This window comes from Excalfactoria chinensis, chromosome 18 (genome assembly GCF_039878825.1).
Source record: "Excalfactoria chinensis isolate bCotChi1 chromosome 18, bCotChi1.hap2, whole genome shotgun sequence".
Taxonomy (NCBI): domain Eukaryota; kingdom Metazoa; phylum Chordata; class Aves; order Galliformes; family Phasianidae; genus Excalfactoria; species Excalfactoria chinensis.
This window is the reverse complement of record NC_092842.1, coordinates 928,620-951,458: the sequence shown is the minus strand read 5'-3', so window position 1 is coordinate 951,458 and position 22,839 is coordinate 928,620. Positions and strand designations below refer to the sequence as shown.

Sequence of the window (22,839 nt, the reverse complement as noted above, 5' to 3'; positions counted from 1 at the left end):
GGCGGGGGGAGGGAGGCGCGGGCGGTGACGTCACGTTCGCGGGAAGCTTTGTGCCGCCTGCACTGGCGGGCGCGGGAGGGGAGGGGGCGGGGCTAAGGGGGGGGGAGCCGGCGTGGGAGCGGGCCGGGCCTCCGGGGGCTGCGGGTGGTCGCGTTACCAGCATAACGATAAACAGATCGTAACTGGGCGGCGGGGGGTCATCGAAGGCCCGAAGGGCTGGCAGCGGCACGGCCCCAAACCGGGGGGGACTGTCCGGGGGGCGCAGGGGAACCGGAGCGGACGGACGGACGGACGGACCAACGGCAGCTCGGAACCGCCGCCAAACGCCGCGTGTTCGGCCCTGCCCAGATGCGGAAACATGGGTAAAAAACGGGGGACGTGGGGAAACGGGGGCGGCGGGGTCCGCGCGGCCACCTCGGGGTGCGGCGCAGCCGTGGGAAGAGCTCGGCATCGCTGCGGCCCTTCCCGTCCTCCCTCGTGCAGATGCATCGCGTTGCAACGGGAAGATGCCGCGGTGGCAGAACGCGGAGCCGGCGAGCAGGAGGATGGGGCTGAAACGCGGAGTCAATGTAGGTTGTTACCGGCTGAGTCAGTCCCTGCGCCTCCTGCCTCGGGAGTGGGGGGGAGAAATGAGCTATTGGCGGAGCGGGGCCCAGCGCAGGGCGCTCCCGGGTCACATCGGGGGGCTCCGCTAAGGCTGAGCTTTGCAATCGCTTCAAAGCTCGTTAAACTAAAGGTGCTTCTGAAAGAGGCGCTGCTCTGCCAAACTGCCCCCCCCATCAGCAGTGCTGCAGCTCGGTGACGGGAGCGCTGATAGAGGCTGATGGCTGCTGCTATTTGAAGGGTTAGAAGCTAATTCTGTGTTATGCCTTTCTCCGTGTCACTGCAGCCCATGTGCAGCATCTGCAGCCCTCAGCCTGACGGCGCCATGTACCCGCACTTCATCAGGCAGCAGCGGACAAGCCTGGATGTTCTCAGGAACCGTAAACCCATCGGTCAGCACAACCACCCCACACCCAGCCCAGCCTTCATCCAGGGGTCCCTTCATCCAGGGGTCCCGGCGGCTGCTCCCTTGTTGCAGCTGCACATCCCACTCCTGCCCATGAGCCCAATGTAAAGTTACCGCCCTGCTGCTCAGTGAGCATCTCAGGTGGAAGAGGTTCCACCTTTGGGAAGCTTTGTCCTTTTCCACACTGGGCACAGCAACATAGAAGCAGAGCGGGCACAAGACCTTATCTCAGCAGCCTGTTGTCCAGTCATGTGCAAACAGGTGATTTCTCCTGCTCCCCATGCTAGCATTATGTACATGTTATGCTTCACAAGCAGTACGAGATGCATTCCTAGTGCATGCCTGCTGTGCACTCAGGCAGTGTAGCCAAAAGCCACACTTCAGGCTTAAGCAGAATCTTGGGAGGAATTTCATTCCCTCTCCCTTCAGAACAATAGCTGTGCATTGAGAAGGCTCCTCCCCAGCCCAGGATGCTGGTGGGGCTGAACTGCACTCATAACAACACTGTGAGCAGGGCTCAGCAGCACCCAAGTCAGCTAAAGCATTCAGATCACCAGGATTATTCCACTTCAGCTTTGTGCAGCCTGACAGATCACACTCCATCCCTGGTGCTCTGCCACCCCAAAGGAGAGCACAGCCCCTGCTGGAAATGGTTTGGAATAGCCTGGCAGGGTGGTGTAGTGGATTTTCACAACTCCCAAAGGGAAACAGCAACACAAACTGCCTTTTGAATTTCAGAGACACCAGGACCTGGAGCATACGATGTAGACCCCGGCTATCGAGCTTGCTTACCCAGCTCCCCCAGCATCACCATCCAAGGAGTCAGGAGGCCCAAGAGACACGATCTCGGCCCCTTTACAACATTCTGAGATGGACAGAATCCCACCCCAGCCACAGGGCTTGCTCCTCAGTAGTGAAAAATGCACAGAAGTTCACAGCAATCTGAATTGTCTGTATTTTTTCTGGCCAGCAGAAAACCCATCTCCTGACTGAAGACAGGAGAAGTCTGAGCAAAGAACCTGCACCAGAGAAGCCCACGCTGCCACCTAAGCCAGATGTTCCCCCTGGTGGCTGAACAAGGCCCAGCTCCATCCCATCAGGCACAAATGCAGCTCCTCCCAGAGGCAGGCAGCCCAGGTTATTCCCCAGCCCTGGCAGATGCCAACTGCTGGGACACTGCAGCAGCCCTGGCTGTACTGACCTGGGAAAGCTGACCCACAACAGCACTCGCCCCAGTGATGGGCACCAGCTGTACAATGTACAGGTGTGCACATCTGGCATTGACAAGAGGAGCTCACAGAAGTCAGAGGTGTTTGTTTACCCTCTGCACACGGGAATGCTTGAGGCAACTCCACTCCTGTAAGCTCTGCATCACTGCAAGCAAACATCTTATGGAAATGGGAATCCTACATCTTTAACACCTGTATAAGAACCATCACTTTGGTACTCCTGCACAGGGCAGGTAGCCTAGCAAAGCCCACATACACAGAACTGAACAAGGACAAAACCAGTGATACTGTTTACAGACAGCCTGGTGTTTTATTAAGCATTTAAGGTGCTACAGAAGATGTAAGAACCTTCGTATGGCATCTTTTCCACTTAGCTCTGTGGAGAGAAGAAAATACAGCTCATTAGTAGAGATCCCTTTTAGTAAATAGCTCAATTACAGCAGCTTCAGCTACAGACCAATACTTACAGCTGGGCACTCAATTGCACCACTATTGATGTCATCAATGATATCATGTGGGTGCCTGCCATCAATGCTGCAGCCCACAGACTGAGCAGTTCCAAGGATCTCCTTAATTGTCCCTGCAGTTGAAAAACACAGCTTTAGCACAGGGAAAACCCCGAAGAACCAGTAGATAGCTCAGTTCCTCACTGCCTCGGCCCTCCCATGCCATTACCCCGTGGTCAGCAGCCACCCAGTTCAGAAGGTGACAGCACAAAGCCTAAGCCAGCTAGAGGGCACTGTTCACAGAAGGCTCCAGAAAGCACTGTCTGCTACAAGCAAGCTGAGTGCCTAAGCTGCTACCTACTGCTCAGCCCCATACAATGACAGGAATAGGTACTGCAGACAGCTCAGGCTCCCTCAGTTAAGTCCTGCCATGCACTCATGCCTTGCAGCTGGCACTGCCTTCACCAGGCAGTAAGAGGATGGCTGCTGGCATATGATGTTACAGCCACCTGTTCATTGTCAGCACAGACAAGCTGTAGGAGCTTCACCACACCAGCTATTAGGTTGTCCCAGGAATCAGCCAAGAGTCTGAGCCACTCAGATCACACAGCAAGACTCAGTCCCATCCCTTAAGGTCAGTCCTTACCAGACAGCTCTCGAGCCAGAGATCTGTGCCTCATCTGCCGAGCGATGTTCACTACCTCGTCAAAGCCGATACTGCCATTGTGCTTTACTGTGAAGCAAAACAATACACCAGTAAGCTCACTGAGGCACAGTGCACCTCCAGCTCCCCATGCTCCAAGTGAGGAGCACCATTCCTGGCACTCAGATCACACAGGAAGCAGTAAGGTTACAGCTGCGCTGGGGCTGTGATCAGTGCTGCTGTTCCCAGCCTTCGGCACAGAGTTACCCACAAGAAGAATAACTCTGTTTCCTAGGTTGGCATTTTCTCTCAGCTCACCTCTGGACTATACAAGTCACTGCATTACAAGACAGGTACAGTGGCGGGTGGCTGTTCTGCTCACTTTGATGCACTTGTTTAAGGAAAGCCCCCTGGCATTTGTCTTCCAGTTTATGCTAAGCAGCCACAAGGTGCTTTTCAGTACTAAATGACACTGAGAACCAAAGGCAGAACAAAACTTACTGTTTTTCTGCTTCTTCCTGTCACGGGGGGGCTCCTTCAGAGCTTTGATGATCAGAGCAGAGGCAGAAGGAACCACTTCTATCTAAACAAAAAGAGATAAGATTCTTTTCCCCACCATCCAAGCAGTCAGATAAACACAAAGCCAGGCCTTCGTTTTCTGTTCCCCGGCACCCAGCTCTTCCTACAGCACAGGACTTTGTTCCCAGCCTTTCGGCACAGACCTCCCCACAGCCAGAGGAGCACTGCTTCCTGGGCTGGGGCTGCTCTCAGCTCACCACTGGACTATACCAGCTACTGAGTTCAAAGCAGGTATAGCGGCGGGTGGCTGCAGGACGGGCTGAGAAAGGCTTAGTTCAGACCTGCACGGCCCTTGTTTCCCAGCCCACACACACACAACCAACACACTCAGAAGGATCAGACGTTCCTTCCTGCCCAGGTCTTCCCAGAAGACCCCACACACTGTGTGGAACTCATTTTATCCACCTCGGAAGGATGAAGGGCTGAGTCGACCCTGCCGGGATTGACGCTTGTGGTGGCAGCGAGCAGCGCCCGCTCCGCACAGCGATCCCTGGTGGCGTCGAGTACCTGCGCTTGCCTGTTCTGGATGGTGAGCTTCACCGTGATCCGCAGCCCCTTCCAGTCGCCTGTAGCCTTGGCGATGTCATCCCCGACCTTCTTGGGAGACTGAGAACAACACACGGATTACAACCACAAACATATGGATGGAGCCATACACATGGAGCCATACACATGGGGCCACGCACACGGGGCCATACACACGGGGCCCCGCCCCTTCCCCGCGGCCTACACGTACCAACCCGAGCGGTCCGATCTTGGGGGCCAGTGCGGACGTGGCTCCGACCTCCCCTCCGGTGCAGCGCAGATACACTGTGGGCACAGCAGCGCTCTGTCAGCTCCCCGCCGCCATCCCCGCCCTCCCAACGCCCCGCCGCCCCCCCCGGCCCGACACGTACCGACTTTCACTTCGGTCGGATCGAACTTGGGCGGCATGGCGGCGGCGGGCGGCGCGGATGGCGGCGGATCGCACCGACTGCGGCCTGCTCGATGGCGGAAAGGCGGCGAGAAGCGCGGAGGAGATATATATAGGCGACAAGATGTCGCGAGATCTTGGCAGCGTGCGGGATCCGCCCCGCGCGGAGAACTCTATGGTGCGAGCAGGGGGCGCTCCGACCTGTCATCTCTATGGTGCGGAGGCCCCGAGGCGATGCGGGGCGTCATGACAGCGGGCGGCGGTGAGCACGGCCGGGCCGAGGGGCGGGCTGGGGGGCTGCCCGCGGCATCGCGGAGCCGGAGGGACGATGCTGCCGCTTCTGCCGCGTTGGGGCCGGCGGCGGCGCTGAGACCGCGGGCCGCTGCTGCGAATGACAGGAGGGGCGGGCGGGGGGGTCTCACTGTGCGGGGTCGGCAGCTCCGCGGCTCCGTGCGTTGCGCTGCTGTTCCCGCACGCCGCGCTGAGACCAGCAGGGATGCGGGGTTCGCACCGCCCGTGCGCGGCCCGCTGCGGTTGGCTGGTCGTACAGGAACTGCGGGCAACAAACACCAACAGCTGATACAGTGTCACCGCACGGCACTGCCCAGTGCTCCCACCTGCAGCCACGGGCGTGCGGGGCTGATGTGCGCAGGGAGGAGCTGCTGGGCTGTGCGCACATCCAGGTCTGCTGAGGGCGAGTTTAACCCGCTGCTCATTCCGTGATCGTTCCTCCTCGGACAGCGCTGCCGTGCTGCAGTTTCTGCCTGTAGCGCCCATGGACCGAGTGTGCTCTGAACCGAGTGTGCTCTGAACTCACGCCATCCCTAAAATGCGGGGCCGGGACCTGTTACAGCGGAGCTGAGAAGCGAGCTGAGGTTGGACGCCCTGACCAGCCCCCGAGTCTGCCGGCCACCCCCGGAAGCAGCTGGCAGGGTTTTAACTGCCGGAAGGGGCTCAGCTCGGGGCAGCAGTTGCAGAGTCCCATCCCAAGTCCCCCCGTGTTCTGACCGCATCGGTCCTGCCTGTTTCTCTTCCCTTCAATCTCAACATCAGGAATTGTCTCATTTCCAGCCTCGATTTACTCTCCCGTATTTTGCAGTTGCTCGTTATTGCGCCAGAGTTTATCGTTTCTGTTTCAGTAGCTTGGTTTTGCCCCCGGTGCCTGCTTTCTGCACCCAGCTTTCTTAATTCCCATCCTGGAGTGGATCCCGTGTTTTCCTGTCTGCCCGTGTCAGCTTGCCTTCATTTATCTTGCACAGGAATGACAGGACAGGCCGCCTGTCTCAGAAGTTCATCAGTGCTTTCATGACTCACGTTGACATTTCCGCTGCGGAGGTGTGCTGGGCTGCGTGACCCAGCCAAAGGAAGGTCCAAACAAAGGCAATGGCTGTGATCTTCGTTTTTTGTTTCCCTTAATAGAGCACAGTTCTGTAGTCCCGGTTCCACTCGCTCCCAGAGCCATCTGCCTTCCTTTATGCTGATATCTGTGCCATTCAGACCGAGCTGTACTCACAACTCACGATGCCGCTCTTCTTCCGTAAGAAGAAACCCAGTGAGGATGCTCGGAAGCGCCTTGAATACCAAATGTGCCTGGTAAGCAGCACTGGTGTATCCTCTGTTGTCTGCACATAGTCCCAGATGCCTCGTTACTGATCTCATCCAGGTTAACAGGTTGCCTTTCTAATATATTATTCCTGCCTTCCTGGTCTCTTCGTGCCTTTCCCTCCACTCGTCCCCTCTGTGCTTCTTCCTTCCCTTTCTTCTTCTGTGGTTTTTCAAGAGCAGCCAGTTGAGTAGTGTAGTCAATATGCAGCAAGGGGCCATTCATTTCTTCATGTTCTCACTCTTTGGATGTGTATCTTCTCTTACCAGGCAAAAGAGGCTGGTGCCGATGATGTTCTTGACATTTCCAGGTGTGAGCTGTTAGAGGTACGTTCTCTGGAACTTTTGGTATTAGCTGACAAGTCTTTTTTCTCAGTCTGCTTGTTACCAAGTCAGTGCTGCACTGCTACTGCCTGCACTTATTTCTCCCTATTAGTGGAAAGGCAGCACTGGCATCCTGTGCAAAACAAGCGTTAAGTAATGCTAAGTATCATGTGCATTTGCATTAAAGCTAATTACTGAGGCTTTACAGGCGGGTGTTGTAGAAGGGCTTAGAAAAGATGGGATCTGGTGAAGTCTGATGTGACCATTTGTGAATTGTTTTTAGGTTCCATACGGGGCCTTTGCAACTTGTAAAGTCCTGCAGAAAAAGGTAACGCTACAATCCTGAGGTGGATAATGGTATTACTGTGCATGAATGTCGCTGCTGTGTTTGAGGTGGTTGTTTCTGGCTGTTTGTTTGCTTTGGGTGAAGTCTGTGATGAGTTTGATCATTTGGCAGGACTGACGTGTGTGCATTAGTGCTGCTGTCGTGAACGATGAGCTGATGATTCCTATCTTCACCTAATGAATAACATTTCTCATACAAAATAACTAAATGTCTGTTTAATATTAAATATTTGACCCCTATTACTATTCACTGTTTTAGGTGACTCTGAATAAGGTACAAAACTTACACAACCTCTGCAATTAAGTCTTAGCAAAAGTCTTATTCTAGACTGTGGTGCCCCTTATGCTCACGTTTCAATTTCCCTCCTCAGGTGCTGATCATTCATACAAATAATCTCACGTCTTTGGTTCCAAAGTCCTGTAGCCTCCTGAGTCTCATAACTGTGAAGGTAACTGTGACTTTTAACAGCCATTCTATCTGCATTAAAACACACGAGCCCCCCAAAATTCCTCCTGTCTGACTGTTGTTACCAAAAAGTGGGAACAAAACGTGACGGCTCCTCTTTGTAGGTTTCCAAACCCTGGTGGATCACTTGAATGGGGGTGAGACTGGTGGGGGGGAGGCACCTGGTGTTGGTCTTCCTATGGAGCAGTTCAGCCCACAGACCCTGCAGAAAAGATGTTTTTCTGCCAGCCTGATTTCATGGAGGTCATTTGTTCACTTGGCATGTCCAGTTTGGTGGGACAGTCCTGTTGTTCCACTCCTTTCCCTGGTCACCTGTTTGTTTAGCAGCGTAGCCTGGAATTTTCCATTGCTCAGGAATTCCATAATTCACTGCCTTTTGTTTTTGCACGACGACGTCTTTCCCCAACACTGTTTGATGACATTCGCTGCTCTTCCAGGTTCTAGATCTGCACGACAACCAGCTGGCATCACTTCCTGCTGATATTGGCCAGCTGACATCTCTTCAGGTAAAGGGTCTGTACGCCGAGTGTCTGTAGATGGTGTGAAGGTTAAGCACAATTCAAATGATGGTCCTCAGGGTGTCAGATCTGCATCACTGATCTGACAGCTGCTGTGATGAGCTGCCTTGTCAGAGTGAGAGACCAGGAGAAGAGTGTTCTGGATTCTCTGGTCCCTGCTTGGTGCAAGCAGTGTTACTCCTTCCAGTTCATGCATCTGCATTCAGCACCTGCTTTGGCTGTTGTCTGCAGATGGGTGCAGTAGCTGCATGTACCAGGGTGTCTGGGAAATCAACTCTGTGTTTTCAGCCTGTGGATCCAAGCAGTATTAACAGATATACATTTTTTCCCTGGCAGATTATTAAGAACTCATTCAAAAAGCATTTTTGTTTTGATAACCTAGAAAACTAATTTAAAATCACCCTTTCTGGGACTGCAGAAAAGTCCCAACAGCATGGATACAGTGGAGACCTGAGACTTGTGTAAAGAATATTCTGATTCTCTTTTCTGTTAATGTCTTAGGTCCTAAACCTTGAAAGGAATCTCTTAAAATGTCTTCCACAATCCATAGGGGATCTTGCCCAGCTCCAGGTCCTCAACGTGAAAGGTATGACAGTGTTTCTTGTTGGTGCTGTGGGCAAAGCACCACTTGTTTTCTGGGTTGTGTTGAGCTGCAATAGTAATTATTCCTCTTAACCAAGACAGGCACCAAATGGTTTCCATTATGAAGAACATAGGACAGGCTTGAATTCAAATAGTTGGTAAGGCAAGGGAAGTCTAAGCAGAAAATAAGTCCCCACATTTCCCCGAGTTATTAGGATTAAGGAGGGTTGTCTGACTGCTTCTTAACAAATGTGCGCAGTCTGCCTTGATTTTCTTCTGTGTGGTTCAACTCCTGAAGTAGATTGAGTCTGTTGCCGTGGCCTCAGCTGCGAAGGCTGGTTTGGATTGTGGAAACACTGCTGGATCTGTGCAGCTGGGCTGTGGGCAAGTAGATCTTCAGTCCCGTTTGCCTCTGCTGACAACAGTGTTTGGAGTCTCAGTGCACCCCATGACAACCCCATCCATCCAGCACAGTATAGAAGATAACCCACAGGAGGCTCTTACAAGCACAGATCAACGTTCCAGGAGATGAGCTTGCTGGTTTCTGCTCCAGCAGTGCTATGTGCTACTGACTCTTCACTCCATAGGCAACAAGCTGAGGGAGCTGCCTGTTACAGTGAGTGGTCTGCGGAGTCTGCGCACCCTGAACGTCAGTGAGAACCTGCTGCAGGAGCTGCCAAGAGTGCTGGCTCACGTCCGCACGCTGGAGGTATGCACAGCAGGCTGCCTGGCCTCCCTGCTTGCTCAGTGATAAGAAGTTCAGCTTAAAAAGGGAATCTCTGGGCTCGGATGGCACTCGCTGTAGGGGACTGAGAGTCCAAACTGAGCCTATGGGCTCAATTTAACTCAGATTCTTTCCACTCAGGCTGGATCTAACTGAGCAGACTGAATGTTTCTGATGAGGTTTTTGCCTCTGTTGCCTTAATAGATCTCTGACTCATTGTCAGCCTCTGCAGGTTTCTGGCTCCCTGGAGAGCACATTCAAAATGATACAAGCACCAGCATTTTTATGAGGATGTTCCTTTCTGGCTGCCAAATTTGTCCATAGGAGCATCAGGCAACAGAGCCAACTCAGACACCAGCACTGAGGACAGGAATAGATGCTGTCCTGTCCTAAGGACTCAGCATTAGGCTTCTCTTCTGTTATAAGCAGTCTTTGAGAGTGGAGACCTGTGCAATTTGCTCCCTTGGGTTTGGTGAAGCATTTCGGGGCCTTCCTGCTAAGTCATCCTCAGTGGGAGTCAATGTACCCTTTTGCATGGGAAATCAGTAATCACAGCCTGAACCTCTGACTGATCAGCTGGGGCAAGTGTCAGGTCAGCCGTGGGAGCACAGGTTAGAGTATTTTAGCTGTGCTCCATGAAGGGGTAGAGCTGGACCCTAGCTGGGCTGTGACAATAACTTGGAGCTCTGTGTGTTCTGTTTTGGAGACACTGACCCTGGATGCATCTTCCATGACCTACCCATCAGCTGATGTTTGCAGCGCAGGTACAGAGGCCATTCAGCAGTTCCTCTGCAAAGGTAAGTGAGAAGAGTCTGTGGATGCTGGTGAGAACTTTCGGGGCTGTGTTGTGCTCTATCAAGGTGCTACAGCTTGTTCAAAGACTGTATTTGCAAAGGGCAAACATGAGGGAAGTCGGAGGGAGAGAGCGCAGCTGGAAGCTATCTCACACATAGGCCAGCCTTCAGCCATGCTGCCAGGAGGTCTTAAGGCACCAAGTGTCTTGTTTTGCATCTGATCTCTTCCAGAGTGTGGAATTGCATACTACCCTCCCACACAGCATGTGCTCCCTGCGCTGGAGAGGGATGGAGAAGAAACATCAGTGGATGGGGGGGACAGGACAGTGCACAAATACTTGGAGGAGGAGAGCAAGTGGCAGGTGAGGCTCTACTGCATGTGAAGCCACGTGCAGTTTCAGTTTAGTCTTGCAGCTGGTCCAGCAGGTCTGACAGCTCTTTGCACATCAAACCTCATCACTGGGAATAACTCACTGGGAATGACTCCTAGAAAATAAGTTGCAGAGAACTGCCTCCATCCTTGGAGAGTTCTATAACTTGGCAGGATGAGGAACAATCTGATCTGACTTTGGCTTTAGAGCTGTTGTGAGCAGGAGGTTGGAGTGCAGAGCTCCAGAGATCTGACTCCAGTTTTTCTATGATTGTGCATATCTGAGATACGTTAGTTTTGATCATTATCCTGAAAACAGCAGTGCAGAAAACACGCAGTGATTCGCAATAAGTGCTGGACACTTCCAGCCCTACCTGGGCTGGGCCTGTAATTGTGACAAATGATGGTAATTCTTGTGCTGTCTGGCAACATTTTTCTGGCCATGGATAAACATGAATGACTGGACTTTGGGGGTATATTAATCTTAATGTGCCTTTGGTCGACGGGTTTACCCAGTTAAGGTATAATGTGTGCTAATGATTACAGGAAATTGCTCCTAGAAGTAAATATCTCCTGATCCTTTTATTTTTCAGAACAAGTTCTCGGACTATGAGAAGAAGAAGGTGAGGGCAAACCCTGCCAATGCTTTGTCTGGAGAGTAGAACCACCTCTGTGTCTTGGCTTCCATTTTTCTCAGCCAAAACTCAATGTTTTGAGGATGCTGATCTTGCAGAATGTCCTCAAAAGCCACTCAGTCCTCACTGCAGAGCACAAAACCAGTCCTCACTGCAGAGCACAAGTGGGAGCATGGGGAATTGCAGACTGTATTGACTGTATTGTCAATATAGTTGAGTTTGGACTTCCCTCCTAGTGTTGAAGCAGAAGTTCCCTCTGACTCTGTACAAGTTGATGCCTTGAGGTGTTGGCTTTGTGACTGTGAAAGGAATTGCAAGGATGTGGGAGGCTGTCATAGAGAGAACAGCAACTTCTGCCTCACAGTTTTTGGTTTCCTAAGGACAGAACGTTTCCATCCCCTGGTAAAGCCTCCTGGCTAGTCAAAGCCGTTTGGCTTTCTCTCTTGTAGCTGTGGGGATTAACATGCCTTGTTTTGCATTGCCAGAATTTGTTCTGGTTTGAGAAGGGGCAGAGCCAGCACTGCTGATTCCTGCCATTCATCTTTCTTCTCAGGAGAAAAAAATGCAGGAGAAGCTTGAATTTGAGCGGCGCTTGAACATGGGGCAAAGAGAACATGCACTGCTTGTTCAGCAGGTCAGCAATCAGAAGGACGAGATCCTGCAGACAGTAAGAGAGGTAGGAGCTCCAATCCCTCCTCACTTGCAGAGCGAGGGCTGTGCCTGCTGCTATGGGCAGACCTGAAGTGGTGTTTTGAGCATCCATGCATGCAGAAACTTTCCTTCTAGGAAAGCAGCTCACTCACTACACTCAGTGTTTTGCTTCTGCTTTCTCTCTTGGGGTCATTAGGGGTACTGTAACACATACAGTATATTGACAGGTGGGAGCAGTGCTGTTTTGACTGTACAGACTGGAGCACTTTTCATCTTTCCCATCCATAATTGCTTGCCTTTGCAGATCCTCACCTTCTCCTTGGAAGCACCTTGGAGCGATTCCTCTTTTCCTTCATGTTTAGGCTGCTCCATCTGATGAGGATTCTCCTTTTTGTAACATCTCCCAGGAGCTGCCTGGGTCACTGCAACCAAACTCTCCCTGACCTGGCCCTGTACAAGGCATTACCTTTCCTAAACTGACCGTTTTCTCCGTTGGTTCTTTAACCTTGGCTTAGGATCAGATGAGGCTGGAGGAGGGTCTGACGAAGCACCAGCGCCATTTGGAGGAGGAGCGCCTGAAACTGCTGCAGCAGCTGAAGCAAGCAGAGCAAGGCATTGCCGGCCGGATCCAGAAGCTGATAGAGGACAATCAGAAGTGAGGCAGTCCCAGGGCATCCCGCAGTGAGCTCTGCCTGCTGGGGGCTCGTGTCAATGCTCTGAACTGCTCATTTTTGGCCTCTCTGAGAAAACCTTCTGTTTTATCTTTCTGTAGGCAAAAGCAAAGTTCAGGCATCCTGAAATCCTTGGAGAATGAGAGGTGAGTAACCTCGAAATGACTTCTTTAAGAGAACAGCTTTGGGATCCTCAATTCTGAACCCCCAGTTTGAATCTATGTTAAGTCAGAGGGATCATTCTTTTATTTACTGACCAAAGGATTTCCTGCTGCTTTGACTGATTCTGGTCACTTGGAAGCAAGACAGATGTACTTGGTTTTGCCCAGTCTGGCAGACCCTATAGGCTGGTGATTGCACCTCCTTTTCATCTGCTTTTAGAGGCAGTGTTCACTGCAGCTTTAAAGTGCTCCTCACACCTCAAGAGAAGGAAGCTGCCTTTCCAGACCCTCGTTAGGTCTTCTGGGATGATCTTCCCATTGTAAGAAGCAAATTGTTCCCAAGGGTTTGAGGAAAACTTGATTTTTCAATAGACTTAGAGTGTCCTTTCCAAGAAACTGCTGCAACCTTTTGAGTCTCTGCTGAGCACATGGTGTTCCTGCACAGGTTGCTTGATGAATCTGAGCTGAGTGAGCAGCTGAGGTAGTGCTTCTTTGAAGGAATGGCTGACTTATTCTTGTTTGCTTGCTAGAATAAGGATGGAGCAGCTGATGGCAATCACACAGGAGGAGACAGAGCATCTACGCAGAAGGGAAGTGGCCTGTAAGTGCAAATAACTGTTTGGGATGGTAACTGGAAAGACCTGGTTCCTTTGGAGGCGCCCTGAAAGGAGCTTTCTGTATGGGAGGTGCTCTGCTACACACACATTCTTGCTGTTTGTTGCAGACTGGAAGGGGGTCACATTGTGCATGTACCATAGCTGATCAGTGCTCCCACCTGCGACTCACTGCTGATTCTCAGGTGTGAGCTGATGTAGGTGGAGCATTTTGCACAAGCAGTCTATAAGGCATCCCGTGTGCACACAAAGTACATTCTATTGTAGAGGTACCAAGCAGATGTTAACTGATCAGATTCGTGAGGCAGGAAGCATGTCAGGAGTTAAGCAACAGTGCCACAAGGGAACCATTTCTGCTCATTGGATCTGCTGGGGTTACAATGTTGTAACATTGATGTGTGTGTTATTGCCCCAGGGGTGGATGGTTCACAGCAGTACAGACAGGGCTGTAGCCTAAGGCGCTGATTTTTGCTTCTCCAAACACTGAAGAGATGCAGGCAGAGTGGGGTTTATTTATGTGATTTTTCCAATAAATAGCCACAATTCTCGTAGCTGAACAGATCTCCTCTTACAGGAATGAAATGGGAAAAATGAGAACAGGTTGAAATGAGAGAAAAGGGGCTGTTGTTTGCAAGTTCCTGTAGCAGCAGTGGCAGATTAGTGTCTGTTCCAGGGACAAGCTCCTGTTAAAGGCTGACAGCACTTCTGTCTCCTAGCTGCCATGCAACAAATGCTGGCTGAGAGCTACAAGAACAAGCTCATCCAAATGAACAATGAATCTCGTCGGCAAGACCTTGTCAGCCAGGCCTGCTCCAGGTATGCTGGGAGGTCTCTGGGGCTGGAGATGCTGTTGTTGTAAAGCTCCTTTCTTTCTTAATGAAGTCGAGCTCCTTTTATTTACCAGGAAATGAGAAGTTTAATCTGGAAGTGCCTGGCAAACAGAATTAACGTTGTGCACTCCTGCTCTGCCCAGCAGAGGGCAGTGGGTAGACACAGTCCTGCCTGCAAGCGCAGGGAATACATGACCCTCCTGTCTGTGCCTTCATCAGCTCAGCTTTTCCAGTGCAGAACTCTGTGCAAATTCATCACCTGGGCAGCTTGCTGGGGCAGCCTCAGCCCCGTTTGGATTTGCAGTAACTCCTTGACAAATCTGTTTTCTTGCAGCCTGGTTGAGATGGATCAGAAGTTCCAGCAAATCCTGGCTTGGCAACAGATGGATCAGAACAAAGCCATTAGTCAGATCTTGCAGCAGGTAGGCAAGAGAGCAGATTGCATGCAGGGAGAGACTGAAGAGAGGCAGCAGGATTCAAAAGCAGAGCTGAGAGTGACAGGGATGGGAGCAGTGTTTGCAGGGCTGGGCTGTCTGCAAGAATTGTTTTATAGAACACTTGTTTAACTTGGGGACAGGTGTTCTAATAAACCGGCTGTGGTATCTGAGGGAGAAACGTGTTTATACTTTAACTAGACAGTAACTTCTCATAAAGGACGGCAGCACAGACCATGGGAAGCAAAAATGGTGTGATGATTAATGCAGAGGATGGAGGTGGGGTTCACATACAGCACCCAACACGTGTGCTTGAGGAACATGACTGTAACTTCTGTCCCTTTGTAAGGAGGGTTTTTCCTTCTGGTCAGAGATCTTTACCTTTTGGTGAGATCTGAGTCACGTTGTAATGTAGACACTGTTCATGCAGAGTTAGCGTTGCTCGTTTGCACTCGAGCCACTGCAAGGCAGCAGGGTTTCTTTAGGCTGTTCACATCCACATGAACAATCTGCACTGAGCAGGATGTTGTCTGTCCCATAGAGTGAGATGCAGAAAGCTGCCTTTGAAGCTCTCCAAGTGAAGAAGGATCTTATGCACAGACAGATCAGGAACCAGGTGAGTCAGCAACACAGGAAAGAGCAGCCAGCTCCTCATCATTTGCTGAGGCCCTTCTGAGGAAGATCAAAGTGCTGTGAGCACAGAGCAGGAAGGAAATGGCGAGCTCTTGTATTGCTGAGAGCTCTGAAACAAAGTGTTGTGCAGCATGGGATAAATTACTCTGCAGGGGTGGTCTGCAATTGCAATTACAGTTTCCTTTAGACTTCCTCAGTAGGACTGTCATCTCCACATGAGTCCGCTGTATCTCCATCTAGCACACTGTAACTGCACCATAAGGTCACCTTTTCTTTCCCATTCTCAGCCTGCAGAAGGTGAGGCAAAATAGCCAGGGGAAGAGCAAGAGCTGCTGGGGAGGTAGCAGTGATTGAGGCGAGGAGGTGGGTAGCTGGTTTTGACACAGTGTTCCAGTTGCTTCCCTCTCTTGATCTGACACTGGGAGAAAAGTCTCATGTCTGGAGCTGGTAGATGAGCTCAAGAGCTTTGATATATTCAGTCACTTCATGACCGATCTTTGCACTGTGCTTAAAGCCTATGGATTTTGCACGGACAATCCAGAAGATGAACCTAACAGCCTTCCATTGCCTGAGATCAGTGAGAGCCCAGCAGTTTGCTTGCTCTTGCTTTGTAAACAAAGGGAGTTTGTTTCTTGATACCGTAGGCTGGGCCTTTTGCTATTGAAACCCATCCCACCAGCATCCTGCAGGGCAGGGGCTGCAGGTACTGCCTGCACAAAGCCTCCGTGTCAGCAGCAACTTGGTGGCAGGTGGCACACAGCAGCGTGGCCTGGGGTGAACAGCTAACCAGGCTGGTAGGGGAGCTGGGCTCTCTTCTTGGCTTTGCTGTGGGATCTTGGGCAGCTCACTTCACCTCTCTGTGTCTCAGTTACCCTGACTGAAAGAGCATGTATCACGGTGGGAGCTGCTGAAGCATTTGGGATCCATGACTGAGCTCCCAGCCCATCTGCAGTTTGAACGCTGCTGCGAAGAGGATTTTGATAACGCTTTCCAGAGTGGCTGCAGGGTTTGGTTGAACAAAGTGATTGCGTTGAGCTTCTAGACTTGAACAGGAGGAGTTTAGTGCAGAGAGTGGGAGGCAGTTCTTCAGGCATGAGACAAAATGCAGCCCCATAGATGTGTCATGGTAGAGCATGAACATGTTCCCAAACTTACGGGCAGCTCTGCAGCGTTGTCCCTCCAAGGCCAGTAGTTAGACCTCATTTTGAAAGAGTGTAAATCAAAATCATTTCCAATGTCAGTAAAAGAATGTTTCATCTTCTGTTTAGATTAAATTAATAGAAACAGAGTTATTGCAGCTGACACAGCTGGAGTTAAAGAGGCAAGAACTGGACACAGAGACGCTGCAGGTATGTAGGGCTCTGGGTCTGCCCCACCACCCTCTCTCTGCTCTGGGATTGCAAAAGCTTCACTTGCTTCTCTGGCTTCTTGCAGTTTCCAGGTGGTTTTGTGCTTAGTCAGAGGGTACTTAACCCCAGGACACCAAAAATACCTCTTTGTCATGGTAATATGGGAACACTGCTGCTGCTTTTAAACTTCTTGATGAGTTTTAGGAAAGAGACAAGTAACCTGACCTCCATACCAGTGGCAGCTGTAGGTTTGCTGGGTGGGGAAGGATTTTACCATCCAGTTGTTGGCTGTCCCAGAAATCCCTGCTGAGCATCCCATGTCTTCTCACATAGCTGTGTTGTGTTGGGTTTTAATACCCAACAACAGTGGCTGCCGGCTCTTCTCCTTCATTTCTAGGCCCTGACTCGTAGGCTCTTCCACCCCACCATCCCACCATTCAATTGACTTCATCAGCAGTCTCACGTTGAGAAATCTCACATTTAGTTTAAGCAGCTTGGCTTTAAATGTTGTGGGTACACCTTTGCATCATTTTTTGCATCACTTTTTGCCTTGTGTGCACTGTTTCCCAGTTCAGGTCACCTCTTTGGTCAGCCCAAGAAAATGAGGATGTCTTCCAGTCCCCATCTGTGTGTCTGTTGGGGCACAGTGTGTTTGCAGCTGCACCACTGCACACCAGGAGAGCAGATTTGAGACAGCTTTGTCTGTCTGCATCCCCTCTGCTCTTTGCCGGTCTGCAGCCCAAAAGCTCCTGCTGCCATTAAGGCCTTACTGCTCAGGCAGTGCCCACAAAGTGCTTTGGCAGAAGTGTTCCTGCAGTTGTGTTTAATACCCGCTGTGCAGCAGATGGTTGCACCTCCCATACGATACAGGTGCTTTAGCTTGGTGAATTGCAGGAAAGCAGAAGCAACAACAACAAAGCCTGAGAAAGGGAGGTGTTTGCACCAGTTACTTTTTGCAAGGTTGGTTTAGGAGAGACCAGTGCTGACAGGGTGCCCACAGCTGCTGCTGGTTGCTCCTTTGCATGTCTGCAGGCTCCTAGAAGTAGTTTGAGGTGGTTCTTCATTAGGGAGGACCTCAAACACTTCTGATGCCACTGAGCGAACTTTTAGTGCAGGGATGAAGAGCTGCTGCAGGCCAGAACAGTCTGGGGCTGCCCTGAGTGTGCTGAGGATTGGCACCACTGGTGAACGGTCAGTACAGGACCAAAAGAAATAGGCTTGTCATGCCAAAGGGAGGATTGAGGCCACCTGCTCAGCTGTGCTGTGGGGCCCACGCAGCACAGGACTTTAACATTTGCTGTGTCTGTTCTGGGTATGTGGTAAGTGCTTTGCTGGGAATCAGGGCAGGGGTTTCCTGCAGACCTGTGGTCTGGAAAAGTGGATGCCAGGGTCCTTTTGTTGCAGGGGATGATCACGGAGCAACGCCAAGCACTTGGTTACTTGCTGCAGCAGCTGCTCAAAGAAAAGAAGCAAAGGGAAGAAGAATTGCAACAAATACTGGTAATGAAGGCCCCCAATTCCGGGCTGTAGATGAGGAAGCACAAAGGATGTCTGCAGGGAGAGAATCCATAAGGATAAAGAAGAGCAGGGAGGGGCTTGGAGTGGTTGTGTCCAGACTCAGAGTTCAGAAGGTGCTGATGTAAGCTCTTGGGGCAGGGTTACCTCTGGTCCCTGGTGCAGCGTGAGATGCTGTCATCTGAAACGTGCCCTGCTTCCCCATCCCGGGGGTGACCTTTCCCATTTCTGGGGAGATCACAGGAGAGAATGAGCACAATCCTACTGGGTCTGCGTGTGCCTTGTAATTCTGATGTGCCTTGTAATTCTGGACACCTCTAGACTCTCCTGAGCTTCAGTATGTAGGGCAAAGTGAGCAGAGGGATGCAGAGTTCTGGGATGGGGGGGTCAAAGTGGGACCAGCCTGGCAGTCCTCTGAGCCAGCCCTACACAGCCAGGCTGCTGCTTTCCCCTTACACATACAGTTCAGGCTGCTCTAAATAACACCTGCTACGTTATCTCGGGCTGTTGAGTGAATGAGTTTGTTTTTCAGCTGGAAATGGAAGCAAAGAGCGAAACCAAACAGGAGAACTACTGGCTGATCCAGTACCAGCGCCTGCTGAACCAGAAGCCACTCTCCCTGAAGCTCCAGGTTGCTGCTGTGTTTTATGCTTCCACTGTAGTGCACACAACAAAATGCTCTGCTTGTCAGGTGCACAGGAAGGGTAACGTTTTGTTTCAGCCAAAGCTCTGAGCAGCTCTGCTTGGCTGCCTTGTGCTTTGCAGTTCTGAGCCAGGACTTTGTGCTATGAAAGCAGCTGCGGGGCGGCCCCAGAGAGATTGCTGTGAGCTCCAGCTGTGCTGCGTTGCTGTCAGCTCGGGCTGGCAGAGCATGGAAGCAAAATGCTTCTAGAATGGCCTTGCTCCTGAGAGCAGGACTATGCACAGCCATGTGCCACACACCTTTTCTCCAGGCTGAAGTCTCAGAGCTCGCCTTGTGTTTTGCAGGAGGAGGGCTTGGAGAAGCAACTGGTGAACCTTTTAACCGAGCTGTCAGCTGAACAGTATGTGCCTGTCTTTGCACACCATCGGATTTCCTTGGGAATGCTCAGCACCATGACCGCCAGTGACCTGGAAAAGGTACAAGGCAGCAGATAAGCAGTACAGGGCAGCACTGCTTCTGACCCTACCAAGCTGTGCTCCTGGTTGTGCCCACAGCAGGTATTGCAGGATAGAGCACTGGTGGTCCTGGTGCGCCATGTCTGTGCAGGGGGAGGTGCTGATGCTACTCTGTGCCCTGTCCAAGCAGGTGATGCACCTGCAGTGAGCTGTAACTTAGCCCTGCCTTTCAGTGTCCCTCAGATGCTCTTTGTAGCTCAACAGGGGGCACGTGGGAATTCCTTCATTCCAGCTGATGGAGACTTTTCCCTTGACATGAACAGGTCTTGCCAGCATGGCCAAAGAGTTGGCACTGTTCTCTTGGAGATGTCTCCTTTCTCAGTCCTCTGTACTTTCTCATTGAGTGCTGACAGCCCTCCTTTTGCACTGCAGATGGGCATTGCAGAGACTGGCCTGCAGCGTGCCATCCTCGGACGGGCACAGGAGATCCTGGCTGTGGCAAAGACAATCCCAGGTACCAGCAGTTCTTTCCTGCCTGCTCCTCCACACGTTGTGTGGCAGCAGTGGGTAACCAAACCTTGAAGGGGGAGATCTGTAGGGCCAGGTGCCTGCCTATGGGGAGTAGAGCTGTTTGTGTGCCCAAGGGAGAGGCAAGGAGTGCTGCACTATCAGCACTCTCAGAGCACTGAGCTCCCATGGGCAAGCAGCTGCTCTTGGGTAGGTGGGAGATGGAAGCTCTCCTTGAGCTCAGACCTCTGCTTGTGGTTGCAGAGCTGCTGAGGACAGTGGACGCTGAGATCCCTGCAGCCACACAGCCCAGTGCCCCTGAGGAGGAGGCCCCGAGTTCTGTGGTCCCCACTGCTCCCCTGCTGCAGTGGGATGAGAAGAAGTCAGAGTGCGTTGTCTGCATGGAGCAGGAGGTGAGAACCCAGTGTGTGCTGCCAGCTGTATTGTTGGGATAATACAAGTGTATAGTTGTAATCGCAGAGTAAATAGCTAGAGAGTACCTAAGAAAAGACTCACCAGTGCTGGGGCTTTCAGTCGGGATGGATGCTCACCAGGGCTGAGGCTCACCACAAAAGCTCCAGACAGAGATACTATTTGTGGTGGTCAGCCCTTAAATGGGATCTAGGAGAGCTGGAGTCGAGCTCCACCCCTTTGGGGAGCAGAGCTGAATTACCTTCACCTGTGCTCCCACAGCTGCCTCGTCTTTTGCCTCAGATGGTGAATCAGAGGTTCAGGCTGTGATCAGCAGTTTCCATTCCACTAGAGCAGGGGTGAGCGAGGGCCAGCTGGAACATGGCAGTGTGCAGTGCTCTTCCTCAGGCCTGTTTCACTGTGCCTTCTTTGCACAGTGCAGGGGCTCAGGGTGCTGCCACTGTCTCTCATTCTGATAGCTGTAGGTGTTGCCCATCATCTCCAGCTCCCTCCTGTGCTTTGTCTAAGGGAGGTGGTGCTGGGTTTATGGTACAACAGCACTGTTCGTGTCTTCTGCTCTTTCTACAGGCCCAGATGATTTTTCTGCCCTGTGGCCACGTGTGCTGCTGCCAGACCTGCTGCAAGAGGCTGCAGACCTGTCCCCTGTGCCGCAGGGACATCGCACAGCACGTCCGCATCTTCTATAGCAGCTAGGCAGGCTGGAGGACGGCATGGCTGCCCAGCACCACCCTCATCACTCCCTCCCAGGGCAAGGCTCTTCTATCAGTATTAAATACACTCACACAGCATGACCAGCGCTGCCCTCTCCCTGCACACAACCCTGGTCGGCTGCTGGCTGCACCCAGGGCTCTCAGCAGCCTGGTGGCTTTCCGGCCTTTGCCTTGAGTTCCTTCTTCATCTGCTCTGTTGTGGCCATGGTGCTGCCATCCTTCTGCTCGGGGAGTTCTCCTCCGGGAGGATGTGGCTGGGACTTGTTATGCTCTGGGTGGCTGACAGTGCCTTGCTCATGTGTTGTTGCCACAGGTGTGGGGCTTCTGCTCTTGCAATCAGTGGCAGCATGGCTGAGGGGCTGCAGCAGGAGGCAGGGCAGAGTGAGGTGCTCCCTGTGCCTCATTCTCACTCCCATTGAATAGCAGCATCAGCAGCAGCCTCAGAACCAGTGCTTGAGGGGCTGCTCTGGCCAGAAGCCATTCCTCACTGGGACATGTTGTGTGGGGGAAGAGTTCCTGCCCCAGAGTACCAGCTCTGCCTCTCGTACGTGTGTTGGCATCTGGGTTGTTCCCCATTGTCATTAATAAGTAACTATCCCAGTGGGGCTTTTAATCTCTTGACCTTATCACAGAGATAAGTCTTGTCCGACTGCAGCCCTTTCCCCCAGGAGAAGCTATTAAAGACAACTGGTTCCTGCTGGTTGGTCCCTTTTTATTGCTCTATGCCTGGCTGTCCCAGCCGTACCTCCTCCTGGCCCAGATAAAGACATGGAAGAATTTGAGGCTTTTGATGCAGCATTGATGACTTGCGGGTGGCTGGAGACCTCGGGGACCTCTGCTGCCATCGTGTTCATCGTGTATGGAGCAGCAGTGTGAGAACTCTGATAGCTCACCATGTCTGGGGCAGCCCCAAGGCTGTCCCTCCGTCTGCATGGAGCTGTGGCTGCAGGGAAGCTGCAGGTCCCTTCCGGAGCCTTTAGAGGGGCTCAGACTTGTGTCCCCCTCACGTGGCAGGGCATGCAGGTGTTTGGCAGCTGGTGGGGAGCAGTGGGGTGCCAGCTGGTTGGGCTGCAGGAGGGCTGGCAGCTCACAGCACTGCTCTCCCATGTATCACAGCTGATCTCATCGAGGTGCCAGTGGCTGCCGGCTGACTCCGGTGTTCCCAGCATGGTGGTAATGAGTGACAGGCCTTCGGGCAAGGTCCATTGCTGCCTGTAACACACTGTGCCAGGAAAGCCAGGGGCAGGAGGAGCAGACAGGGCTGGGCTGCCCCACTCAGCTGCACAGGGGGATGCAGTGGCAGCCGGGGCAGCGCCTGGTGCTGTCAACAAGACCAACAAGTTGTGCTTAGGAAATACTTCGAATATCGTGGCTCCGTGGAGGGAAAGAAGGAAAAACCATTTTGTTTCGTGGACTAGGAGCAGATAAGGCATCACGGGGTCATGCATCGGCGTTGGTCATCCATCCATTACACACCACTGCTGGGAATGCTGGCTCTGTCTCCTGCTTTCGGGGCCACTGGGGCACCTGGAGCGTCATGGCAGCCCTGGGCAGTGGAAGGAGGAGCCGGACCGGCACCGCCGGGCACCCCGGGGCCAGGCTGAAGTTCAGCCTCCGCCTTCCAGGGCACGGCCTCCACCTGCCTCCAGCCTTCAAAAGCACGAGCAGCCGCGTGGCAGCGCTGAGAGGCATGGCGGCAGGGCTGGAGAGCAGCGGGGAGTGTGGGATCTGCTATGAGGCGTACCGGGGCGTCAGGGGCAGCCGGGCCCCCCAACAGCTGCCCTGCAGCCATTCCCTCTGCCAGAACTGCCTGTGCAAACTGGTGTGCCGCGCTGCCACCGTCGCCTTCATCAGTTGCCCCTTCTGCAGGATGGTGACGCTGGTGCCTGAGATGGCCCCGAGTGGCCGTGGGATGACAGCAATCCCGGGGACCCTGCACCGAGCGCAGCTCACAGCTGGGGAGGAGGAGGAAGAGAATGAAGGCAGCGCTGCTCATCAGGCCTCGGGGCACTCCATGGCCATGGATGTGGCATGCGCGGCCCACGCTCCCATCTT

The 22,839-nt window shown here is 52.5% G+C and overlaps 3 protein-coding genes and 2 non-coding genes across 6 annotated transcripts; 2 read left to right on the top strand and 3 right to left on the bottom strand.

Moving 5' to 3' along the window:
- Window positions 1-127: 127 nt before the first annotated feature.
- STPG3 (sperm-tail PG-rich repeat containing 3) lies at window positions 128-2,100 on the top strand. The gene is made up of 4 exons (XM_072352915.1): window positions 128-362; window positions 484-569; window positions 890-995; window positions 1,748-2,100. The coding sequence occupies exons 1-4, from the start codon at window positions 359-361 to the stop codon at window positions 1,876-1,878; spliced, it is 327 nt and encodes a 108-aa protein (XP_072209016.1). The 5' UTR covers window positions 128-358; the 3' UTR covers window positions 1,879-2,100.
- Window positions 2,101-2,523: 423 nt separating this feature from the next.
- Window positions 2,524-4,947, bottom strand: RPL12 (ribosomal protein L12). Its single transcript, XM_072352564.1, has 7 exons — window positions 4,803-4,947; window positions 4,643-4,716; window positions 4,414-4,512; window positions 3,829-3,910; window positions 3,331-3,417; window positions 2,706-2,818; window positions 2,524-2,614 (listed from the first exon to the last, which is right to left on the bottom strand). Exons 1-7 carry the CDS (start codon window positions 4,837-4,839, stop codon window positions 2,609-2,611), a joined length of 498 nt encoding a protein of 165 aa, XP_072208665.1. The 5' UTR covers window positions 4,840-4,947; the 3' UTR covers window positions 2,524-2,608.
- Window positions 3,565-3,693, bottom strand: LOC140260629 (small nucleolar RNA SNORA65). The gene has a single exon (XR_011905587.1). It is a non-coding gene; the product is annotated as a small nucleolar RNA SNORA65 (small nucleolar RNA).
- On the bottom strand, window positions 4,023-4,150 carry LOC140260630 (small nucleolar RNA SNORA65). The gene has a single exon (XR_011905588.1). It is a non-coding gene; the product is annotated as a small nucleolar RNA SNORA65 (small nucleolar RNA).
- A 2-nt stretch (window positions 4,948-4,949) lies between the features above and the next one.
- LRSAM1 (leucine rich repeat and sterile alpha motif containing 1) lies at window positions 4,950-21,563 on the top strand. Of its 2 annotated transcripts, XM_072352562.1 has the most exons (25): window positions 4,950-5,081; window positions 6,239-6,412; window positions 6,692-6,748; window positions 7,029-7,073; window positions 7,462-7,539; window positions 7,994-8,062; window positions 8,576-8,660; window positions 9,244-9,365; window positions 10,087-10,177; window positions 10,406-10,536; window positions 11,138-11,167; window positions 11,733-11,855; window positions 12,346-12,485; window positions 12,603-12,647; window positions 13,193-13,263; window positions 13,993-14,092; window positions 14,441-14,528; window positions 15,082-15,156; window positions 16,442-16,522; window positions 17,927-18,022; window positions 18,570-18,668; window positions 19,025-19,156; window positions 19,568-19,649; window positions 19,907-20,055; window positions 20,642-21,563. In XM_072352562.1, exons 2-25 carry the CDS (start codon window positions 6,341-6,343, stop codon window positions 20,765-20,767), a joined length of 2,187 nt encoding a protein of 728 aa, XP_072208663.1. In that variant the 5' UTR covers window positions 4,950-5,081; window positions 6,239-6,340; the 3' UTR covers window positions 20,768-21,563. The 2 variants fall into 2 exon arrangements, with proteins under 2 accessions (XP_072208663.1, XP_072208664.1); XM_072352563.1 differs by lacking the exon at window positions 16,442-16,522 and having other exon boundaries at window positions 20,642-21,484.
- Window positions 21,564-22,839: the final 1,276 nt, after the last annotated feature.